This window comes from Eurytemora carolleeae, unplaced genomic scaffold (genome assembly GCF_000591075.1).
Source record: "Eurytemora carolleeae unplaced genomic scaffold, Eaff_2.0 scaffold646, whole genome shotgun sequence".
In the NCBI taxonomy this organism is placed as follows: Eukaryota; Metazoa; Arthropoda; class Copepoda; order Calanoida; family Temoridae; genus Eurytemora; species Eurytemora carolleeae.
In genome coordinates, this window is record NW_019396532.1 from 34,119 (window position 1) to 57,564 (window position 23,446).

At 32.6% G+C, this 23,446-nt stretch overlaps 1 protein-coding gene and 1 long non-coding RNA gene across 2 annotated transcripts; one reads left to right on the top strand and one right to left on the bottom strand.

Annotated features, from left to right (window-relative positions):
- Positions 1–712: 712 nt before the first annotated feature.
- On the top strand, positions 713–20,144 carry LOC111704966 (lon protease homolog 2, peroxisomal). Its single transcript, XM_023477370.1, has 26 exons — positions 713–819; positions 1,666–1,750; positions 2,014–2,131; positions 2,413–2,486; positions 3,244–3,339; positions 4,353–4,424; positions 6,199–6,260; positions 6,664–6,779; positions 7,184–7,225; positions 7,487–7,532; positions 8,724–8,794; positions 9,066–9,191; positions 9,554–9,651; positions 10,101–10,225; positions 11,008–11,084; positions 11,896–11,997; positions 12,818–12,886; positions 13,003–13,084; positions 14,809–14,885; positions 15,067–15,116; positions 16,120–16,225; positions 16,404–16,515; positions 16,967–17,201; positions 17,960–18,066; positions 19,236–19,420; positions 19,645–20,144. The coding sequence occupies exons 1-26, from the start codon at positions 750–752 to the stop codon at positions 19,789–19,791; spliced, it is 2,550 nt and encodes an 849-aa protein (XP_023333138.1). The 5' UTR covers positions 713–749; the 3' UTR covers positions 19,792–20,144.
- Positions 6,657–9,142, bottom strand: LOC111704967 (uncharacterized). The gene is made up of 3 exons (XR_002765917.1): positions 9,054–9,142; positions 8,664–8,782; positions 6,657–6,743 (listed from the first exon to the last, which is right to left on the bottom strand). It is a non-coding gene; the product is annotated as an uncharacterized LOC111704967 (long non-coding RNA).
- Positions 20,145–23,446: the final 3,302 nt, after the last annotated feature.

Genomic DNA, 23,446 nt, shown 5'->3' on the forward strand with positions numbered 1-23,446 from the left:
ATCCTTCAAATGATCTAATAAAAATATTTAATGATTATCTCTTATAATTCCTACTTGAAAGTTCAAAATTTTAAATAAAAATTAACGCAAGAAAGGAATTGAGTCTCTGCCAAAAAAAACTTTCTAATCCTTATTTCTAGATATTTGGTGTATATATGGTGTAAATCTTTTATATTTTATACTGGGATTATTTGATCTAAAGGAGCTCATAGTTTAAAATTTCTAAGGTCTAAACTTTTGAATAGATATATGGATTTAAAAATCAGAGTTCATGGCAATTCCTTCATTTTTTTATCTACTCCATAGCTTTAAGTTAAATTGGCGTAAATTACTTATCAGGTTAAATTTAAAGAGAAAAATGTAAATATGAGATAAACAGAGATATGATTAAACATCGTAAATTAGAAGATAACAGCATGGGAGACGTCAGTAGTAAATCACAATGTTCTGCGAACAATTATAAACCTTGTATTATTTCCATTTGATACCGGGTTGAAAGGACTGTGCAGATTTTTTTCTCGTAGATTGATGTTTCCATATTGCGGGGCCACAAAATTTTGATTTTTTTTCCAAATCTTAAAGAACACCCATAAAAGAAAACTATAAAACGACTGAAGACTAAATTTATCCTTCTGATAAACAGAATCAAAGAGTTGTTGGTCTTTATTAAAGTCTTGTCCTTTGTGGGTAACCCTGTATGTGACATATATGTTATTATATCTGATTTAGATAATCGAAGGAATCTAAGAATGCATGTCAATAAAGAAATCCCATCTCATCTTCCAATTCTGTTAGTTCCAGACGGAGTCCTACTTCCAGGTTTATTCTTTTATCTACATTTAAATCATTTAGAAAAATATATTATTACTAGATTTGTAAACTGCTTCGCGCCCGTCGTTTAAATTTTACATAAAAAAGGATTCATATTTATGTTTCCTGTGGCCGGCCAAACAGCTGGACCGAATGGGCTGACATTTTTTGTGGACACTCATAGGTAGCCTGCATGGGGTGTTATAGGCTAAAAAATTTCGATATTTTTTTTCTTCAAAGTTTTTAAAGTTTGACCGCAGATAACCCTTTCATTATAAGGTCATAATGTGAGTTGTCATAAAAAAAAGTGGGACTGATTTGTTCAGCTGTTTTGACGTTTATTTAAAAAAATAAAAAATCAGCCTAAGAACAGACACAGCTGTCTACAAAGATTTATTTGTTTTCTTGCTGTATATTATCATTGAACTGAACTTACTATATTCATTTTAAAAAATCCTATTCTTATGGAAATGACCTAAGACAGATAAGTTAACTTTATTACAACAAATATGACGATGCACTCTTTACATTGGATATTCAATTTTGATAGCTAGGAAACAAGGCATCTCATAAAACTTTGATGGAAAAAGTTACAACTTTCATAAATGGATATTAAAATAATACAATCCAGGACACAATGATAAGAGGAATCGTCTAACATAGAGAAAAAATGTTCTATAACAGTGAAATTTTAGGGAAAGTGCGGGGGGAAAACTAAATTGTTTAATTTTGGGCACCAATACAATCAATGTCATTATAAAATCTTGCATTCTTAACTTTAATCATTGCATAATTATTTAAAGTTTTAACTAATATTTTAATCATCTAAGAAATCATGACAATCATCTAATCCAGGAGCTTCTATGAGGTTTTTGGTAACTTCTCAACCCAACATGACGTTGATCAAATCAGGATTGCTTTCTAAGAGTTCTCTTTCAAGGTTAGAATCAGCTGTGTCATACGAAAATCTATAAAGTCCCCCCCCCCCACAACTTTGCTTTTTTAAATTAGAAAAATTTCAACTCGGGCAGAACCACATGTCTGAACGGAAGAAATCCAAATCGATCTTAAAGGCCAATACTTCATATTTTGTATGACATCTTATGATATGGCAGAACATCATATTTTGCAATAATAGAAAACTTTAAACTTTTAAGAACAACAAAGAGAACAATATAAATGAATGTTGAATAACTATACTAGTGCTGTTATTGGTATTCTACCTTCTGATCCTGGTGAGCTGATAAACAGCACAGACCAGCAGCTTGACCTGGCTAATCAACTTGAGAACAGGGTAGCTACAGCAGCTGAAGTTGTACAGGTAATCATAACACCCTGCGTACGTATACAACAGTGTTAAAAGTCATTTACTATAATTATATAGTACAGTAATCCAGAACTTATGGCCCAGTACAGTACAGTACAGTACATTACAGTACATTACAGTACATTACATTACAGTAGATTACACAGCACATTACAGTACAGTACAGTAAAGAACAGAACACTAAAGTACTGTACATTATAACGAAGTACAGTACTGTATCCTTGCAGCACATTACAGTTACATGTACCGTACAGATTTAAGGATTTATTTTCCAGGTTACTGGAACGAATTGGCCCCGACCTGCTTACAGCCTTCTGGTGACAGGACTGTCCAGGATATGGGTTGACAGGTACTGTACAAATTCACCCAATACAACGCGGTACTTAAATTTAAAAAAATGCGTCGTTTTTGACGATGAATTTTTTTGATTTGACATGTATGAAAAATTCAAAATAGCAAAGTTTGAATTGTCAATAAAGTTTTTAGATAAAAAAAAAAACATTTTTGAAAGCTCATCAGTTTCCCAGGGAAACGAAGATCGCTGTATATTTTTCTCTTGGGAAAATAATGTAAAATTTTTTGCAAAGTTTTTGTGAAAAAAATTCGCACATTTTCATCTCAAAAACCACAAAATTTTGTACAACTTTTAAGGGAAATTGAAAATTTTACTTAACTTTAGTCGTCTTTAATTTCTGATATTACATGCATGGCAAAGAAAGTAAAAATATAACGAGGCTGCACGTCTGACTAGCTTTTCGCAAAGTGGTCTAATTTTCTTGTATCTTAAAAGTTGACGACGATATAAGATAAAGACAATTTTGAATTATAAGTACAAATTTTGCTATATCTCCGTCAATTTTGAAAAAACAAAAATAATAACCTCATTTTGAAAATCTCAAGACCAGGCATTTTCGATATTAGATCTTTGAGCTGGAATACTGCAATAATTGTGTTCATAGAAAAATGCCGCATGGATCGAAGACGATTTAAAACTCGTCATTAAATTCCCATGTAAACTGGAGTTGCAAATAATTATTACCAAATGCCCTTCTTTAACGGAAACTTCTTGTCGTTTCATCGTTTTCAATATATTTTCCAATGTTTAGGATAATCCAAGATACTCCGTATCTAGTTGGATCTGTAACCTTGAGAAATGATTTTACTGAACCCAACCTATCCAACTCATCCTTCATACAGGAGAGGTAAATTCCATACAGTGACATTATAGTTGTGATCTTCAGTTTTCTATATATAAAAAATGTACGAAAACTTTTCTGATTCTGTTGTTGAATAAATATAATAGTAAACTTTTTTTTTGATGGAACATTTTTCATCTTTCACACAAAATTTTTGACCTATTTGGTTCAGCCGTTTTTTGCTTGGATTGTAAAAAGCAAACCAACAGCGAAGGCAAATGTCACAAGTATTTTACAAAGTTACATTCGCTAATTTTTCAATTTACCTTCGATGAAACTGTTACACAAAAAAAAACAATTTAATTAAAATTGGCATACTTTTACATCTACTTCATAAGATTAAAAAGTGCTTAAGAATGATAAGATATATCTTGCACACCCAAAACTGAAAAGATTTTATTTGGAATTGAATTTTATCAAAATAAAGAGAGTTGTAATAAAGTTCATAAAAGAATATAGTAAAATTTCACTACAACAGTAAAGAAATGTTCAAACTTTCAGTTTCATTTTCATGAATGAAATGCTGTCCGTAGGAATCTGGGAAATTACTTAAGATTGTTGCAATATGAAAATATGAATTTAATCCTCATAATCTTCTCTTAAACAGTTCTATTAAACTAATATTAAATACTTTGAGAATAGTTCCACATGTTTTCCAGTCATAACTGAATTTTCTTCATAATTAACTAACAAGTAAAGAAACTGAGTTTATGCCACAAACTCAAATTTCCAGATCCCCATATCTTTGCAACCTAACGGTGTGAACCTTTGATATTTCAAACTAAGATCATTTGATCTAGTTTGAAATATCTAAGGCCTACGACATTGAAATGCAAAGATATAGGGATTAGAACATCAGAGTTTGTTACAAAAATTCAGTTCCTTCATTTATAAATTTAACAAAAATAATAAATTGAGAATTTTATCGCAGCAAATTCAAGTGGTACTTTAAACAACAACTAAATTATGATGTAAAGATGTTAATTGAGATATGATTTATTTATAAAAGTCTACTTTAGATTAAACAAATTTAAAGAGCTTTCTTTTCAACTACTAGAGTTAATGGACACTAGCTTACCAACAGTTTCAAGGTAACCATGCAGATACTTTTTTATCTGTAAAATCTCCCGGCCCCCCTTACAAGAATAATTATCCCATATATAGAATCCTTCTAAGAACCTTCCCGAGTAGTCTCTCCGAAGATTAAAAAATATGTCATACTCATAATTTTTAACTATAATGATTTAATTTAATTAAATTTTACAATATTTTTAAATTTCAATATGATATCAGATGGAAACATTTTAAGACTTCTATATTTCTGGTTTTCATTCTTTCTTCTTGATCGTCCATTTCTTGTCCATCCTTCAATCATACTTTGGCTAATTTTGAAAATAAAAATTAATGAATTTTTTGGATGTTTTCTGCAGCTAGCCAAATTGCAGAGGCAGAACTATTTTTTAGAGTCCTGTATCTATATTCTGAGAGTGGCAAGGTTACTCCCCCCCCTTGTTTATTTTTAAATTTTGCTTAAGTCATGTTACTGTTTCAGCTCCTGCATTCCTAGCTAACACACTTTCAATAAATTTTCTTGATTGGGGGGAGAGGGGTGAGGAGGCGTTTTACACATTTTACAGTTTTTTATCTCTATTAGGACATAGAGGGGGGGATGGGACGTCTGCCATCCTGTGTATTTGTCTTTATTCACTATCGCTGAAAAAAATAGATAGTGTAAAGCTCAAATCCCCTTCTAATTTTTCCTGTTCAAAGTTTTCTTCTTCTTTCTTGTTTATCTTGCTTTAAGCACCCATCTCTACTGTTAAGAGATTTCCCTTCCACTTTTTCTGTTCAATTTATTTTTTCTTCTTGCTTCTTGTTTCTTGTTTTTACACTTTAAGGCCTTTCCAAATAGTTCTCGAGTTGTGGAGCAGGTAGGAGAGAGATAAGGAGGTTTGTAGGAAGAAGGGTATAGGGGATTTCTCCTTGTGTTCCTTCATTTTATACTGTTTCCCAGTTAGGGGAATTAAGGAATTTACCCATAACTGCACCCCATATGCAAAATGGGGAGTTGTGATCACTGAAAGCTCTCTTGAGAGGTATCCATGGCAGTTCAGTCCTCACATCTGGTCGAGTAAAAAACCGGTATCGTTGTGCATGGCTTGTATTCCCACGAGGGTTTAAACTCCTCTTTCAGTGCACTAAGCTGAAGATGAAGTTATCTTTTATTCTATGCTTCCAGCTTCCCCTGTAGGATACAAGATACGTAACTAAACTCAGCGCTTCCCCAGCTGTAATTCTGGGACTACATAGTAGGTCCGTTCTGCTTGAGAGAGAGCAGGCAACTATGTCATACTCATAATTAATTTTTAAGATCAAAGCTACTTTCAAGAAAAATTAAGAAAAATCAAGATTCTTTTTATAGACTTGCTGGCAAAATATAAAAAAAGAAATGTTAACCCTAATAGACAAAGCATAGCGTTTCATGTCATAATTATTGTATCAGAATAAAGTGTTTAAGAATTCAAGGTTTTTTTGTATCTACGCAGTTCGACACAAATATTTTTTAAGTTTCATATGTTTAAAAATATTTTACTCAAACTTTGGTTTCACAAATTTTGAAAAAAGAAGATATTATGCCTAAAAGAAGCAAATAAATCGTTGTTAAAACATTAACGTTTTTTTTGTAAAAGTAATTATTTTGCATAAAAGTGTAATAATAACCAGTACTTGAGCATAGAACTTGGAAATATGCTAAATTACTCGATCTTTTGATACCTTTCAAGACCCAAAAACCTATTAAAAACGTATATAATGAGATGCCCATTGCTCAACACTATACTGAGAAGAATAAAGTGCTTGTTTTAGGTTAAGAATTCTTGTAGAGACCCTGCCTGTTCATCAACTCCCAGATATCCTGGCTTCTATTGGTTAGTTTTAAATATTCTTTTCTTTCCATTGCACTTATTCTAATTACATAAGAATTGAGTTACTTTTCTAAAGGAATTTTCTATAGAAAACCCTGCAAAATTCGATATTGTTGTTCCGGTATTTACTCTTAGCTTTAAAATATTAAAATCTATTTAATTCAGCTTCTTTTTATTGTTGCTTTTTAATTATTTAATTTGGAAAATAACAATTTTTTTTAAAAATACGAGTAAACATTACCTTTGATTTGTAAACTAAAAACATTAAAATATACTGACTTAAAAAAACAGGTCTTACTGCATTAAAGACTAAAAATTAAAGGTACCATCATTTTATTCTGCAAAACAAATTTATCTCGTTAAGAGAAAAGTTGTCTCCCCATATTCTTGACTTTTATTCCTGTAGTTAAAAGTTCCTACCCGGAGAAGCTGAGCGTCCTGAACTCCGTCTGTGTTGAGGAGAGGCTGGAGAATACGTTCCCGCTTCTTCACCGACAAATAGAAGGGTTAAAGAACATCAAGGAATAAATATAAATATGATAAAAACATGTTTACATTTTTACAATCTTCATTACATTATCTTTAAATTTTTACAATCTTCATTACATGATCTTTACATTTTTAAAATCTTTTTTATCATCATGTTTACATTTTACAATTTTCATTACATCATCTTTACATTTTTATAATCTCCTTAACATCATGTTTACATTTTTACAATCTTTTATATCATCATGTTTACATTTTTACAATCTTCATTTCATCATCTTATTTTTACATTTTACAACACGATTAACAACGGTTTTATATTTTTAGGCGAATATTAACATCATGATGTTAAAGTTTCTCAACCTTTTTTTATATTTTACTTTTTTGCAGTCTTCAATAGCATAACAATATATAAATATTTTATATTATTCCTGCAGAACAAACAAGAGCAAAGAATAGAAAAGAAGAAAGGAGGAAAGGTAAAAATATTTCAAAGCACCATGCTTAGAAAATTATTAAAAAAATGAGTCTTTGCCACTAACTCTAATTTTATAATACCCATATCTTTGCAACCCAATTTCGTGGGGCTTAGATATTTAAACTATGAGATCTGTTAGATAAAAAATCAGAGTTTGAAATATTAGAGGTTTTTACCATCAGGTTGCAAAGATAAAAGGTTTAGAAAATTTAAATTTGTAGCAAAGCCTGAAAGTCTCAATTCCTTAATATCTCTTTTTAAGCGTGGTATGATCAAAATTCTGGCCGAGCCAGTAGATTGGAATTCAGGTATCTATAATCTATACATACAAAGTAGTATAAACAATGGTTATTTGCAAGGTTATAATGCAGGGAAAGTTATTTCAGAAGTGAACGGATATTTTTTACTGCAGTGTACTGTTTCTGGGCGGTAATTTAAACACAAGACGGATGTCACAGCCTGACATGGGATCCATCTTTCACAAAAAAAAATCAATGAAATATTCTGGTTATTGAAAACTGTTATGTGAATTATCAAAAAATTTTAAAATTCAATGCTTTTATTCTCCTAGGCTACTAAACGAACATTGATGCATCAATTCAGGGTTTACAAATTTCGCCCAGATAGAACTGGTTTCAATATGTACCCAGAGTATACGCTACTGCAATTAACTTTCCTTGCATTAGAACCTTGGTAACTTGTATTTCCGATCATAACTCTGACACCCCTTTTGTCTCATAACTCGTCAGAACTGTGGGGATGTTTTAGCTTGATTTAAATTCCGTATTAGCGTAGATTTACTTCTATGGAGAAGCGCTTCGCGCCCATCTTCTATTTCAACTTTTAATTGTGGCTTTATCTTTGTACAGTATAAAACAAAAATAAAAGTTTGCGGATTTTGTAATATTTTTTTGCGCATTTTCATAATTTTCAAAAATGAAAAAAATGTTAACACAAATTTTTAAAATTTTGTTGATCATTCATAAACTTTCCCTGGGGACACCCAGACAAGCTAAATTTATATATAGATAACAGCTTGTAAATATGATAAACGGATACATATGATTATTGAAAAACAACAAAATGCATATGTGGAATTTAAAACTGTTTAGCGGACCTGAATAATGATAAATAATTGAAATGATAATTTTTATAAAAAAATTATTGTCTTGAGAATACAGTTATCAACATTAAAAATAAATCTTTAACTTTTATTTTTAAAAGTTGTTAGTTCATCGTTGATAAATACTAACAATCCATCACCAGTTTATATTAAATGTAATGTAAACATTAAATATGCCACTTTCCTTTTCCTTTTCTTAGAATTTGGCCGGGGAAATATTTCCACTACCTCCTTTTTTTTGGAGGTTTTTAGATATTTTCCTCCGAAACATTTAATTTATCATATTTTGTTATGTTTCAAAAAAATAATTACTTACTTGAAGATATTTTTCACTTATATCCAAATGCTCATGATACCATAATATTCCAATAACTAGGAGTGGATGATGGTGATGATGAATTACAAGAACTGGAGAACAAACTAAAGGAACTCAATCTACCAGAGAAGGTGAAATATAAGATTTGTTACAAAATTACTGGATGAGGGGGGGGGGTATCTTGGTTAGTTAACAAAAACATGAAAGTGTGTTTGGGTGCTTTCCCTTTTTACTAATCGGTAAAAAATAATAACTAGGACTTTGCTATAAAATTAAGACGGGTTTCTTGGACAATAAATTCTGTTCTTTGGCTACTGCTATGATTGGCAGCTCCCAGATTTTCTTATAAGTCATCGAAAAAAAAAAACTAGATAAAATAATAATTAATACCAAAATATCCAGATTCAGCGGACAGCAGGACGAGAGATGAGAAGGTTAAAGAAAATATCTCCTCAGATGCCTGAATATCCTATGCTAAGACACTACCTGGAGCTGATTGTTCAATTACCCTGGGGAATATATTCACAGGTTTTAACTAAATATTCTTTTAGAGAAGTAAAAAAAGAGGAATAGCCTTATGTAAAATGTAATAACTGATATATATATATACAGATATGTAAATATGCTAAACTAGAATCAAATCTTGAAACATTGAATACAATTTCAAGTGGACGTGAAACCAACCATGTTACTCTAAATTCAGTCTCAGGGCGTAATTCTTCTGGTGAGAATATTAGCTTTTTGCCGCTAACTATCTGGAATTCCTGGAAGCCATTTTGAATTAAACAAAATCTTAGTAGATTTGCCAGATTTCGTTGGTGGATTTCCAAAAACGAAAAAAATCTAAATGTTAATATATAGAAGAAAATTATCATGACCTATTTGGCTAGGAGAACATTGACTTAAGAAAGGCCCGAGCGGATCTTGATCAAGATCACTATGCGCTAAACTCTGTGAAAAGACGGATACTAGAATATCTAGCAGTCAGGTGATTAAAGAAGTTCTACATAAAGTAGAAAAAATACTGATATTGTCGAATAAAAATTTTTTATTCAGAATCCATCTTTCCCCCCTCTATCATCATGTGATTGAAGCACCATACAGTTTTCAAAAATTTTAAACTGTTTATTTATCAAAGTTTATTTTTATATAATATATTTCTTTAACCTCTAATGACGATCTTGAACTTACTTGGTGTCGGGTGGAATTCTTCATGAATTATTCAAATTTAAATATGATAATTTTGTTCTTAACAATTTTGTTGATATTGAGATCTAAATCATGATTAACCATTCATGTACAGACTAGAAACTATATTTATATATCTATACTTTATTTTTGTTTTTTGTTTTATCATAATATTGTACCATTTTACCTTTGTGTACAAAATAAATCTATAATAGTAATAGTAATAATATTAAATATTTACATTTCTAGGAAGCTTAACCCTGCTTTACGGGGACCAATCCTCTGTTTCGCCGGCCCACCCGGAGTTGGGAAGACAAGTATTGGGAAATCTATCGCTAAAACCCTCGGCAGAGAATTTCAGAGAATTTCCTTAGGTATTAAATATTATCTCCTGGGATTNTGAAAACTTTTCTTCATTGATAAAATGTTAATTTATCTATTAATACCAAATCTACTAAAGGAATTTGATTTTCCAGGGTTGGGAAAACCCCGGTTTAAAAAACGTACCAGTGGGTGTTATTGTTTTTGGGTCTTTGGTCTAAAATTTCACTCCAGGATAGGGTCTCTGATATAGTATTATTCTCCAGTTTGGATTTATGGTCTAATTTACTACTCCAGGTTGGGTCTCTATTCTCTGATCTAATATTTTACTCTAGGTAGGTTTCTGGTCTCACATACTACTCCAGATTGGGTTGTTTCTGATAAAACAATGTACTCCAGTTTGGGTATTTGGAAGAGCGGGCATACTGTTTACTCAAGGCTGGGTCTCTGATCTAATATTTTAGTCTAGGTTGGGTGTCTGATCTTATCTATTTCTGCAGGTTGGGTTTCGAATAGTGTATTTTAATTCAGGTTTGATTTATGGTATAGCATTTTACTCCAGGTTGGGATTCTTATCTAAAATTTTAATCCAGGCTGGGTTTTTGATCTTGTGTCTAGGTGTGGTGTCTGATCGAAAAGTTTACTCTAGGTGGGGTTTCTGATCTAATATTTTACACTAGCTGGGGTTTCTGATCTAATATTTTACTCTAGGTGGGGTTTCTGATCTAATAGTTTACTCTAGGTGGGGTTTCTGATCTAATATTTTACTCTAGGTGGGGTTTCTGATCTAATAGTTTACTCTAGGTGGGGTTTCTGATCTGATATTTTACTGCAGGTGGGGTTTCTGATCAATCTGATATCCGAGGACACAGGAGAACTTATATTGGATCCATGCCAGGCAGAATTTTACAGGTTTAAACCAAACGGTAGTCGCCAAAATAAATAAAAACCACAGCAATAAATAAAATTGAGTTCACTCTGAGTTGAAACTATATCAGACAGCAAAAATATTTTCACTGCTTTTTCCTTCTTTTCTTGGGAAAGGGTACTTGCATTAAACAACCAAAATTTTATCTTCCCCTTCGTTAAAAGATAAAATCGGACAAGAGCTGGGAACTTTTGTTTTGTGGATATCAAAATCGACGCTTGATCTCGATTTTTAGTTAGTCCGGAGATTAATTTAATCTTTATTTGATATCCAAGCTTTGATTAGGAGAGGAATAACTGAAATGAAGAGATTAAGCATTGATTCTCAAATTAAAAGTACCCACAGTAGATATCAAGATCTATGGATAGAGATTATTAGATCTGTGGATAGAGATTATTAGATCTGTGGATAGAGATTATTAGATATGTGGATCGAGATTATTAGAACTGTGGATCGAGATTATTAGATCTGCGGATCGAGATTATTAGATCTGTGGATCGAGATCGATCTGAGCTGAAAACTTTAGAATGGGATATCCTTAATCCCGATCGGCTAATTAATCTGGAGATTAATAACAAGAGGAGAACAAGCATTACTTAATCTTGATAATAAGAAAAAGTGAGTGAATCAAGCATTAATCCCGATATCCACCATTCAAAAGTTCCCAGCTCAGGTCATATATGTCTAAACTTACGATATTTGTATAGACTTGGCTTAAAGGGCACACCCCTCTTTCTAGCAATACTTTTCCCGAGTCTTTGAAATTATGAAAATGTTTGAAAATTTATTTTGCAGGGGATAAAACAGGCAGGAACTAGCAACCCTGTACTTCTTCTGGATGAGATTGACAAGCTTACTGTTGGTATTCATGGGGATCCTTCAGCAGCACTTCTAGAGGTACGTAGGGCACTGGTGACAGGGTGCTCATCACTCATGGGGAAAAGTATTAAATTGTTTTTTTTCTTCAGTTTATTAGCTATAGCCAACATAAAAATAGATTTAAGACTCTGAAGCTTTCAAATGTGGTCTACCGTATTTGAATCTTGAAATGTTGGATATACAGGGTGTCCCTCGAAAAATTTCTTTTTCTTCATAATTTGTTGAGCTGTTTGATACCAAGGAGAATATAAAAAATATTATATGGCAGTCTTATTATAGTACGTAAAATTGATTTCAAAGTAAGATATATTTGAGTAAAAGATTTTTTATCAAAATAAACTACAAAGAGTCTTTAAAATCTGACAAAGTATATGGAAGAAGACATTCAGAACTATTCACCAATCTTCATGTTTAGTTGGACACTCTGTATTTTAAAGAATTAAAATTAAAATTTAGCAATTTGAAATTTGGACAATGTAATTAATATATCAATCAAAATAGACTCTAAAATTTTAATTCACCGGGTTTCGAGGAATATGCATATATGTGTTCACTGTTTATGTTTTCATGACAATATAAAGTCGAAATTTTTTCCCCATATTTATTGGGACAGCCTGAAGAAAATGCTTCCTTCATTGACTTCATTCCTTTTATGAAAATCAAATTTTGAAATTTGAATTTTAAAAATCGAATTTTAAACAAAAAATCGAATTTTGAAAAAAAAATCGAATTATTTTAGCCAATTGTATTTTCTCAAAAAGTTTCAGCTGACATATAAAATTATATATATGAGCGAAGAGCTTTATTATATTGATAAAAAGTGTCAAAAATATTTTAGGTTTTAGATCCCGAGCAGAACTCAAGTTTTGTTGATCATTATTTAAACCTACCCTTTGATCTAAGTCAGGTACCTGAATCAAATTAGAAATCCTTAAATTAAGCTAAATATTCCTCCTTCTTAGTTACAAAGATATTCACATATTTTGACTTTAGATACATATATTACATAACAAACTTATTAAGGTTTTGTTTATTGCAACAGCCAATTCTCTTTCTGAAATATCCAGACCACTTCTAGACAGGATGGAGATTATATCCGTCCCAGGTAATTATATATCCAGGTTAGGGTGGATATTATATCCGTCCCAGGTTATTATATATACAGGCTAGGGTGGAGATTATATCCGTCCCAGGTTATTATATATCCAGGCTAGGGTGGAGATTATATCCGTCCAAGGTTATTATATATCCAGGCTCGGGTGGAGATTTTATCCGTCGTAGGTAATTAAATATATCCAGGCTAGGGTGGAGATTATATCCGTCCCAGGTTATTATATATCCAGGCTAGGGTGGAGATTATATCCGTCCCAGGTCTATTAACTATCCAGGCTAGAGTGGAGTTTATCTCCGTCCCAGGTTATTATATATCCAGGCTAGGGTGGAGATTATATCCGTCCCAGGTTATTATATATCCAGGCTAGGGTGGAGATTATATCCGTCCAAGGTTATTATATATCCAGGCTAGGATGAAGAATATATATGTCCCAGTCTATTAACTATCCAGGCTAGGGTGGAGATTATATCCGTCCCAGGCTATTATATATCCAGGTTAGGGTGGAGATTATATCCGTTCCAGGTTATTATATATCCAGGCTAGGGTGGAGATTATATCCGTCGTAGGTAATTATATATCCAGGCTAGGGTGGAGATTATATCCGTCCCAGGTTATTATTTATCCAGGCTAGGGTGAAGATTATATCCGTCCCAGGTTATTATATATCTAGGCTCGGGTGGAGATTATATCCGTCCAAGGTTATTATATATCCAGGCTAGGGTGGAGATTATATCCGTCCCAGGTTATTATATATCCAGGCTATGGTGGAGATTATATCCGTCGCAGGTTATGATATATCCAGGCTAGGGTGAAGATTATATCCGTTCCAGGTTATTATATATCCAGGCTAGGATGATGAATATATATGTCCCAGTCTATTAACTATCCAGGCTTGGGTGGAGTTTATCTCCGTACCAGGTTATTATATATCCAGGCTAGGGTTGAGATTATATCAGTTCCCAGTAGTTATCTATCAATGCTAAATACGAATATAATATGCGTCCAAGGTTATTGTGTATTCAGGCTGAAAAAGCCTGATATTTGACAGAGAAATTTAAGTTTTCACTAAACACCTTTCAGTCCTGTAGGAAAGTGGGTATCCAGATATCCAGGCTAAGTATGCATATTAAGTTTTGTTTCAAGCAACCAGGTATCCATATGAGAGCAAAACTTTTATAGAGGATAGTGCTTAGCTTCAGTGACTGAACTGAGTTTCTACGGCACAAACTTTTAGATTGAGGTTTAACTCCTGTTAGGAGTACCGTTGTGAATCGGGCATTGCTATCTTTGGATGAAGGGTCACTTAAAATTACGATAACCCTCACTTTAAAGTATATATTTATCTAGCTTTATCCGGATATCTACCATGGAAATCTTAACCTCTCCATTGTCAGTATAACATTACCGTTCATTACCATGCATTCCACCCCAGACTAACCAGAGTCAACAGCATTCGGTTTCTTCTATTCATAATTATACGTGTTTTGGTCTATAATTCACAATCTTTTAACTTACGGATTAATCTTTGCTTTATTTTTTCATACGAAATGTATATGCCGATAAAAAAGTATCTGAGGAAAAAGGCTAAAAAAGTATGTTTAATGAATAAAATTGTGATTGAAAGTCACAGCTTTCTGGAATATTGACAGAACCGTTAAATCCGCGTGATTCATATAGACTTTCATGTCAAGTTTATTACATAGTGTAAAATGTAGGATACAGCTTGGAGGACAAGATTCCTATTGCTTCGCGCCACCTTTTCCCACGCCAGCTTGCAGAGCACGGTATTCAGGTGAGGGATTTAAAAGCTGAATCATATTAAGTTTTAAATGTCATTTTTAAAAATTTTGAAGTTTTTAAATTATCAAACCACAATTTTTTGTGATATTTGTGACTTTTCTAGAGAAATTTTCATTTTAACTTTTGTTACATTTTACATTTGCCTTTGTTGTATTTTTATTCATTGTTTGAAGGAATCAAGTATTGTTCTTCCAGAATCAGTTCTCAAGGTTATTATCTCCAGGTAAAAACAATGCCATATATTTTTGAGCATCTTCTAAAGTAATATTTTCGTAAAACTTGTAAACAACCCCCGACAAGAACTAAAGTTATAAAATAATGATGGTTAAACAGTAAACACCCGGCCAAGTATAGCTCTAAAATTTAATTATACTCAAAAATTGCTTAAAATATCCATATATAAGTACAGGGTTACCCACAAAGGATAAAACTTCAGAGACGTTTGTACGAAATTTGTTTAGTCCATTTTCTTGGATTCAAGGTTCTCTGTACGTCAAAACTGGCTTATTTCTGTGGTTAATCATTTAGTAAACCATCAAAATACTCAATTGAATGCAGAAACCAAAAATCAAGCTTCAAATCGTCATATTTTTGGGTCGTCTTTACAGTGATTCAGTCTCATCTTTGAGGGTATCCCTGTAAAAGACTACTCTATACTGGCGTCATTAATTATATTCTTTTTGTAATTGGATATCAAGCCTAATCAACAGTGCGTGAAAGAAACCCCGGCCCCTAGATTAAATACGTGTGTGTGTCCTTGGATATCAAAACTTTATAAGTTAAAGTGCTTTCAAAATTACCCAAGATAAAGCAGAAGGTTGATTTCTATAATAACTCAAGGTTTACCAGAGAAGTAGGGGTAAAAGCAGAAGGTTTGCTATTATAATAATTCAAGTGCTAACCAAAGAAGCAGGAGTAAAAGCAGAAGGTTGACTTTATAATAACTCAAGGTTTACCAGAGAAGCAGGAGTAAAAGCAGAAGGTTGACTTTTATAATAACTCAAGGTTTACCAGAGGAGCAGGAGTAAAAGCAGAAGGTTGACTTTTATAATAACTCAAGGTTTACCAGAGAAGCAGGAGTAAAAGCAGAAGGTTGACTTTTATAATATCTCAAGGTTTTCCAGAGAAGCAGGAGTAAAAGCAGAAGGTTGACTTTTATAATAACTCAAGGTTTACCAGAGGAGCAGGAGTAAACGCAGAAGGTTGACTTTTATAAATATCTCAAGGTATACCAGAGAAGCAGGAGTAAGAAACCTGGAGAGAGAGCTGGGAACAATTTGTAGAGCCTTAGCGGTCAAACAAGCTGAACTGGAGGATAATCTAACACTCCAGGTATTTAATTAGTACTAGAGGAATATCTAGCAATCCAAGTATTTAATTAGAACTAGAGGATAATCTAGCAATCCAGGTATTTAATTAGAACTAAAGAATAATCAAAATGATGAGATTAGAAAATGTACTTATGATTTAAGTTTTTTCTACATTAACTGAACACGAAAAATCTATTCAGAATTCAGAAACCAATGTTTATGGAACACCAATCACAAACATGAAGATCAGTGAAACCATGAAGAGGGACGCAGAGATAGCAGCGGAGCAATCAAACTTTCCATTTACACTAGGAACAGATAAATCAAACTTTCTATCTACATAATTGAAACATATAAATCAAACTTTACATTTACACTAGGGACAGATAGAACAAACTTTCTATTTACATAATTGAAACATATGAATCAAACTTTCCATTTTGCTAGAAACAGATAAATCAAACGTTCCATTTACACTAGAAACAGGCAAATAAAACTTTCTATTAACGCTGGGAACAGATAAATCAAACTCTCATTTTACACTACGAAGAGATCAATCTAACTTTCAATTTACACTAGGAACAGATATATCAAACTTTCCATATATGCAACACTAGGAACACACAAAATAAACTTTCCATTAAAGCTAGGAACAGATAGTCCAAACTTTCCTTTTACGCTAGAAACAGATAAATAAAACTTTCCTGCTTCATATGTACACTAGAAAAAAAACGACTGGTCAGATTTAATCTGTATATTATAGATTTAAAGCTAATTGAGGAAGTTCTTGGACAGCCTAGATTCGAATCTGAGCTGGCCGGGCGCCTGGGAGTGGCTGGGGTTGCTGTAGGGCTGGCCTGGACAAATGTGGGCGGGGAAACGATGGTTGTTGAGGCTAGCAGGATGTCGACCTCAAGGTCTGAAGGTCAGGTTAAGCTGACCGGACAGCTGGGCGGGGTCATGCAGGAATCTGCTGCACTAGCCATGTCTTGGATTAGGTAACTTCAAAATTTGCAATTTAGAATAAAAAGTTTGGAGTAATTAAAAATTAAAATGTACAAATTACAAAAATTGACTCGTGATTAAAAGATAAAAGAAGTGAAAAAACTTTTTTTCCAAATTACGTCTCCCTCCTTGTATTCTAGAAAGGGTTTCTACCAAAACTAACCCGATTTATCATTTCATCTTATCAATTTTGGCCGATATTAACAGATATGAATTATTCTTGTGGGGAACTTACCTTTTGGGAAAGTTTCATAACTTAGCACTAGGGAAGTTTCATAACTTACCACTAGGGAAAGTTTCATAACTTACCACTAGGGAAAGTTTCATAGCTTACCACTAGGGAAAGTTTCATAACTTACCAATAGGGAAAGTTCATAACTTACTACTAGGGAAAGTTTCATAACTTACCATCTAGGGAAAGTTTCATAACTTGCCAGTAAGGAAAGTTTCATAACTTACCACTAGGGAAAGTTTCATAACTTACCATCTAGGGAAAGTTTCATAACTTACCATCTAGGGAAAGTTTCATAACTTAGAACTAGGGAAGTTTCATAACTTACCACTAGGGAAAGTTTCATAACTTACCATCTAGGGAAAGTTTCATAACTTGCCAGCAAGGAAAGTTTCATAATACCACTAGGGAAAGTTTCATAACTTACCATCTAGGGAAAGTTTCATAACTTGCCAGCAAGGAAAGTTTCATAACTTACCACTAGGGAAAGTTTCTAACGCCAAACAAATTGTATCTAAGATGCAACGCTGATAAGCTTGGTTTGGTTGGAGCTGAGCTGCTAGCTGAGCAGGACATTCATCTTCATTTTCCTGCTGGAGCAGTAGAGAAGGATGGACCCAGTGCAGGTAGGATTTTTTTATTGAACCAGATACAGGGTGTCCCGCGAAACACGACAATATCAAGACGACTTTTTAAATAATTTCCGGCATTTTTTTAGGAAACCTAATTTTAGAAGTATTATTATCAAAAAATCCCTAGTTTTGACATTGCCAAAATGCGATTTTCCTTTTTTTAACGTCAATATTTCCTGACATGTTAAGAATCTCGTTCAAATCATGAATTTTAAAAAAACGTAAAAACGGATTTCAAGAGGTTTTAAAAATACTTATAGTTTTTTTTATTTTCTGAAGAAATACTACTCAACCACCTGGCCTAATTTTCTAAAGAAATACTAATCAACCACCAAAATTATTCTGGCCTAATTTGCGCACGGAATAAATGGTGTTTACAGCCGCCCCTTTGTCCTCCTACATCCATCAGGTGGTCATAACCAACCAACCAGATGTCGGCTCCAGATGTTTTTGAAACCACAGGTTTGTGTGGAGTACGGGAATCGAACCTGTGAACACCAGTCTGGACACCAATCCAGTTACTGGCTGTGGACAAGTTTGCTTAAAATTCAGTGATCTAACGAGAACTGGTGTCACATCCTCTCCACCCCACCTCACGGATTAAAAGATATTAATATATAGATAAATAGATAGATCCTGCCGCCGTTGAAATCTCTATTGGTTTTGAATACTCATAAAATACTTGAGTAGCTAGGTATGCATGATTGGTTTGGACGATACAGGAAAGTTGGAACAAGGGTGACACGAGTGACACAGTACAATATATTTCAGCCAGGTTTCAACTTGCTAGCATGTCATTAAGACCCCGCTCAAATGTGACTCTCCATGCAAAGATGGTAATGTCCGAATTTTAACGGAACCCTTAAAAGCTTTATCTGATCATGTACGAATCATATATCAATGTTTTTATTTCTTTGAACTGTTTATTTTCATTTGTGTTTTCTCTGAGAAAATGACTTGCGATTTTCTTGCTTCTACAAAACAATTGAGAAATTCACAGAAATAAACGCTTTTTGAGTCAGAAAAACGAGTAACAACGCTATCTTCCCCATTTTTTATCAGATTAAGGATTGAAGGCTACCGTTGTAATGAAATTGGTGGGTTACTTGAAATTACGCTTACAATCCTTTAAGATGGATTTTAGTAAAATAATATTTCTTAAGGTGTGACCATAGTAACTGCACTTGTCTCTCTGTTGACCGAAAGACTGGTAAGATCTGATCTAGCAATGACTGGAGAAATAACGCTGCGCGGACTTGTCCTGCCAGTAGGAGGGATCAGAGACAAAGTCCTAGCAGCCCACAGGGTCGGTATCAACACCATCATACTCCCCAAGAACAATAAAAAGGTGAAATTTGTTAACAAAAACCAAGGTATAAAAAGTTTGCCCAAGGTTTCAGCCTTACAATGGCGAAATAACCCAAAAAACATGTAACAGAATATGGAAATTTTTGAATGGCTTTTTATTCATCTTTGTGGCATAGAGAAAAAAAAAAAATTTGAGTCAGTGAAGCCTGGAGGCTGATGTTTTAGGAAGGTATAACCACCATGTTAATGAAATTTTTTCTACAGGATTTGAATGAAATTCCCGAAAATATTGAAAAACTGATGACGTTTCTCCCAGTTTCAAGTTTGGAGGAGGTTATTCAAGCAGCATTCCCAGGAGGGTTTCCTTTCATTCTTAATCAACAAACTTTTACAGAGCTTAGTAAACTCTAGTAATGCACGGAATCTAGGGGGTATAAATAGAGATCATTGAAACACTTTTTTATCATAAAAAGTTTAATGAATGACAAAACTTGTATGTAATACAGACTAAAACATGCCAAATGTTGTACCTTGCCTAAGCAAAAAACGAGGGTAGATTAAAATTATCAAATGGAAGTTTCACAATTAAAAAAATAATTTCAAATGCATTGATTCTATGTCTATTGATAACCACTTATTTTGTAGCATAATAAAGTTAATAGTTAGTCTGTGTGTATTTATGGTGCAATGTTACTTTATATTCTTATATATTTTTATAACTATATGCATATAGAATAAATAAACGTTTAATTATTCTTTTAAAATGACCTATCATTCATGCACAGGTGTTTGATTCAATTTTATTGAATGTTTAAAAAAGAAAATTAAGTACCCGGTCTTTGATAGTAATGGATTTTATAACGTTGACGAAAAACTTGGTACAACTATGAGAAAACATGAAGGTTACACAAGAGTTTAAACTGAATTAGTTTTTTCTTCACGTAGTAGGCATTTACATACATATGTAAAAACTAAAAATTATAAATTATGAAATACATAATATATATAATGAATGATTTGTATTTTATTTTAGACATATTTTCAAAAATTACGAGCTAAAAAAATTAAGATAAATGAAAATCTGGACACTTTGACACATTTTATTTCTTCTTTTCATGACATCTATATTTATAAAGTTGTGATCTCTGTGTGTCTGTTTGTTTGTTTTCCTGATCATAACTCAGGAACCACTGGACCGATTTGCCTCAAATTTAGACGAGTGAACTTGGGAGAGCCGCGGGAATGTTCTTATGTTAGATTAGTGATTGAAGTTAAGTGGATCGGGAAAAGAGTTAAAATCGTAATTTACGACAAAGCTCGGGTAATTAGTGGGACTAACTATGACCCCCCAGTGCAACGCTGGGTTCCCAAGCTAATTCATAATAATGTGGGGGGAAATATATATTTTTTAACAGTAGGTGGGAATACATTTTTTAAGAAATATCTACAAGGAGACCCATAAAACTGTGGAATAGCAATTATGACATTAAAACAACCTAAAGTATCATACGTTTTATAGATTTTAATCCTAATATTCAAATAAATAAATGAAATGTGTATGTGTAAACTAAACAATTGCTGAAATTCATGTTCATTATGTCATTTAAAATCATAAATTTAGTCTAACAGTCGTCTTTCTATCCAAAGTTTTATGGGTCCCACTGTATAAAATAATGCTTATTACAAGGATTTCTGATAAGGCCTCATTTGAGAATCTTCTTACTAATTGCAACGTTCTTACATTTTCACAGAGATACTATGTACTTTCTTCCGAGTTCAGTTTACGTCACTCTACAGTTCCAAAGTAGTCACACTAATCACAAGCATATACTCACGTCTTTATGCATTCTAAGAATGGGCCTCTTCAGATAACATTTTTGGGTTGAAGAGTAATCGCATTTATCACAGGTATATTTTAATCCTTCATGTTTATTTATTTCTAACACGGTTCTTTAGACAATCCACTCTGGTTCCAATATATTCACATTTATTGCAAAAATATCTTACTGTAACTGTTTCTGTAAATTTCGTGTACAGTCTGATAAATCTCTTTTGCTCGGTGGCATCTCTTTTTTTGCACTAATTATTCTAAAACATTTGATTTTACTCTCATCACCTGTTCAAATATCTTCATCTTTACCTTTTACTAACAGCTTAGTGTGAAGTTCAGGGTTAAATACAGGTTTATTCTGTTCAGTTCCAGTATTCCATACATCTAAATATATAAATACAGGTTTATTCTGTTCAGTTCCAGAATTAAATACATCTAAATATATAAATACAGGTTTATTCTGTTCAGTTCCAGTATTAAATACATCTAAATATATAAATTCAGGTTTATTCTGTTCAGTTCCAGTATTCAATACATCTAAATATATAAATACAGGTTTATTCTGTTCAGTTCCAGTATTCCATATATCTAAATATATAAATACAGGTTTATTCTGTTCGTTTCCAGTATTCAATACATCTAAATATATAAATACAGGTTTATTCTGTTCAGTTCCAGTATTAAATACATCTAAATATATAAATACAGGTTTAATCTGTTCTGTTCCAGTATTCCATACATCTAAATATATAAATACAGGTTTATTCTGTTCAGTTCCAGTATTCCATACATCTAAATATATAAATACAGGTTTATTCTGTTCAGTTCCAGTATTCCATACATCTAAATATATAAATACAGGTTTAATCTGGTCTCTTCTAGTATTCAATACATCTAAATATATAGATTTACGTTTATGTTCTGTTCCAGTATTCCATACATCTAAATATATAAATACAGGTTTATTCTGTTCAGTTCCAGTATTCCATACATCTAAATATATAAATACAGGTTTAATCTGGTCTCTTCTAGTATTCAATACATCTAAATATATAGATTTACGTTTATGTTCTGTTCCAGTATTCAATACATCTAAATATATAGATTCAGGTTTATGTTCTGTTCCAGTATTCAATACATCTAAATATATAAATACAGGTTTATTCTGTTCTGTTCCAGTATTCCATACATCTAAATAAATAGATACAGGTTTATTCTGTTCTGTTCCAGTATTCAATACATATAAATATAAAAATACAGGTTTATTCTGTTCTGTTCCAGTATTCCATACATCTAAATATATAAATACAGGTTTATTTTGATCAGTTCCAGTATTCCATACATCTAAATATATAGATACAGGTTTAATCTGTTCTGTTCCAGTATTCAATACATCTAAATATATAGATACATATATCCAGCATTTTATTTGGAAGAGTGAAAACAAATCAAGATATCACAATAAAACTTTACTTAATATTCCTAATTTACATTAAGGGCAGAAGAGTAAAAAAGAGGTACAAAATAAAGTTTTTTTGAAGAATTGAAGAAAATAATGAAATAGGTCATAAAACCAGGTGATTTAAATTTTTTGTAAAAACTGACCAGCCTTAGAAATTCAAGCTCCAGCAGATTAACTGTTAGTTAGTTTATTTAAATTTTTTTTGGTAAAGGATCGGACATTTGAACGGAATAGTGCTTATATTTATTTCGGCAATCGAACTTGCAAAATCCATTGCACAATTCTTTTAAATTCAGTGTTAACTAAGGCCTGATATCGGGGAAAGTTGTCCATTCCTTGTACAAATTAGGTATTCGACGTCTATATATAAGGTTGAACGGTTGAGAACTTGAGGGGGAAATAATGCGTCTGTACGTAGGTTTAAGATCCAAAAGTTTAACCTAAGATCTTATTGTCAACTATGAAGATGAAGCAGGTAACTGTAGGAGAAATGATTATCTGTATTAAGCTGAACATTAGACTGGTGAAAGTAGCTTGGATATTGCAGGATTGATTTAAAAATTGCACTCGCTTTAACTTACTGAGCTGAAAACTTTAGAGTTGTGGATATCGAGATCAATGCTTGATCCATCTCGTTTTCTGATATCTAACATAATCTTGTGTTTGTATTCTGAAAATTTATAAAATTCAACCAATCAGAATGGCATATTGAGCGAATTGACCATATCTTAGAAGCCGGGAAATTTATCATGAAAATACAGAGACGGGAAAGA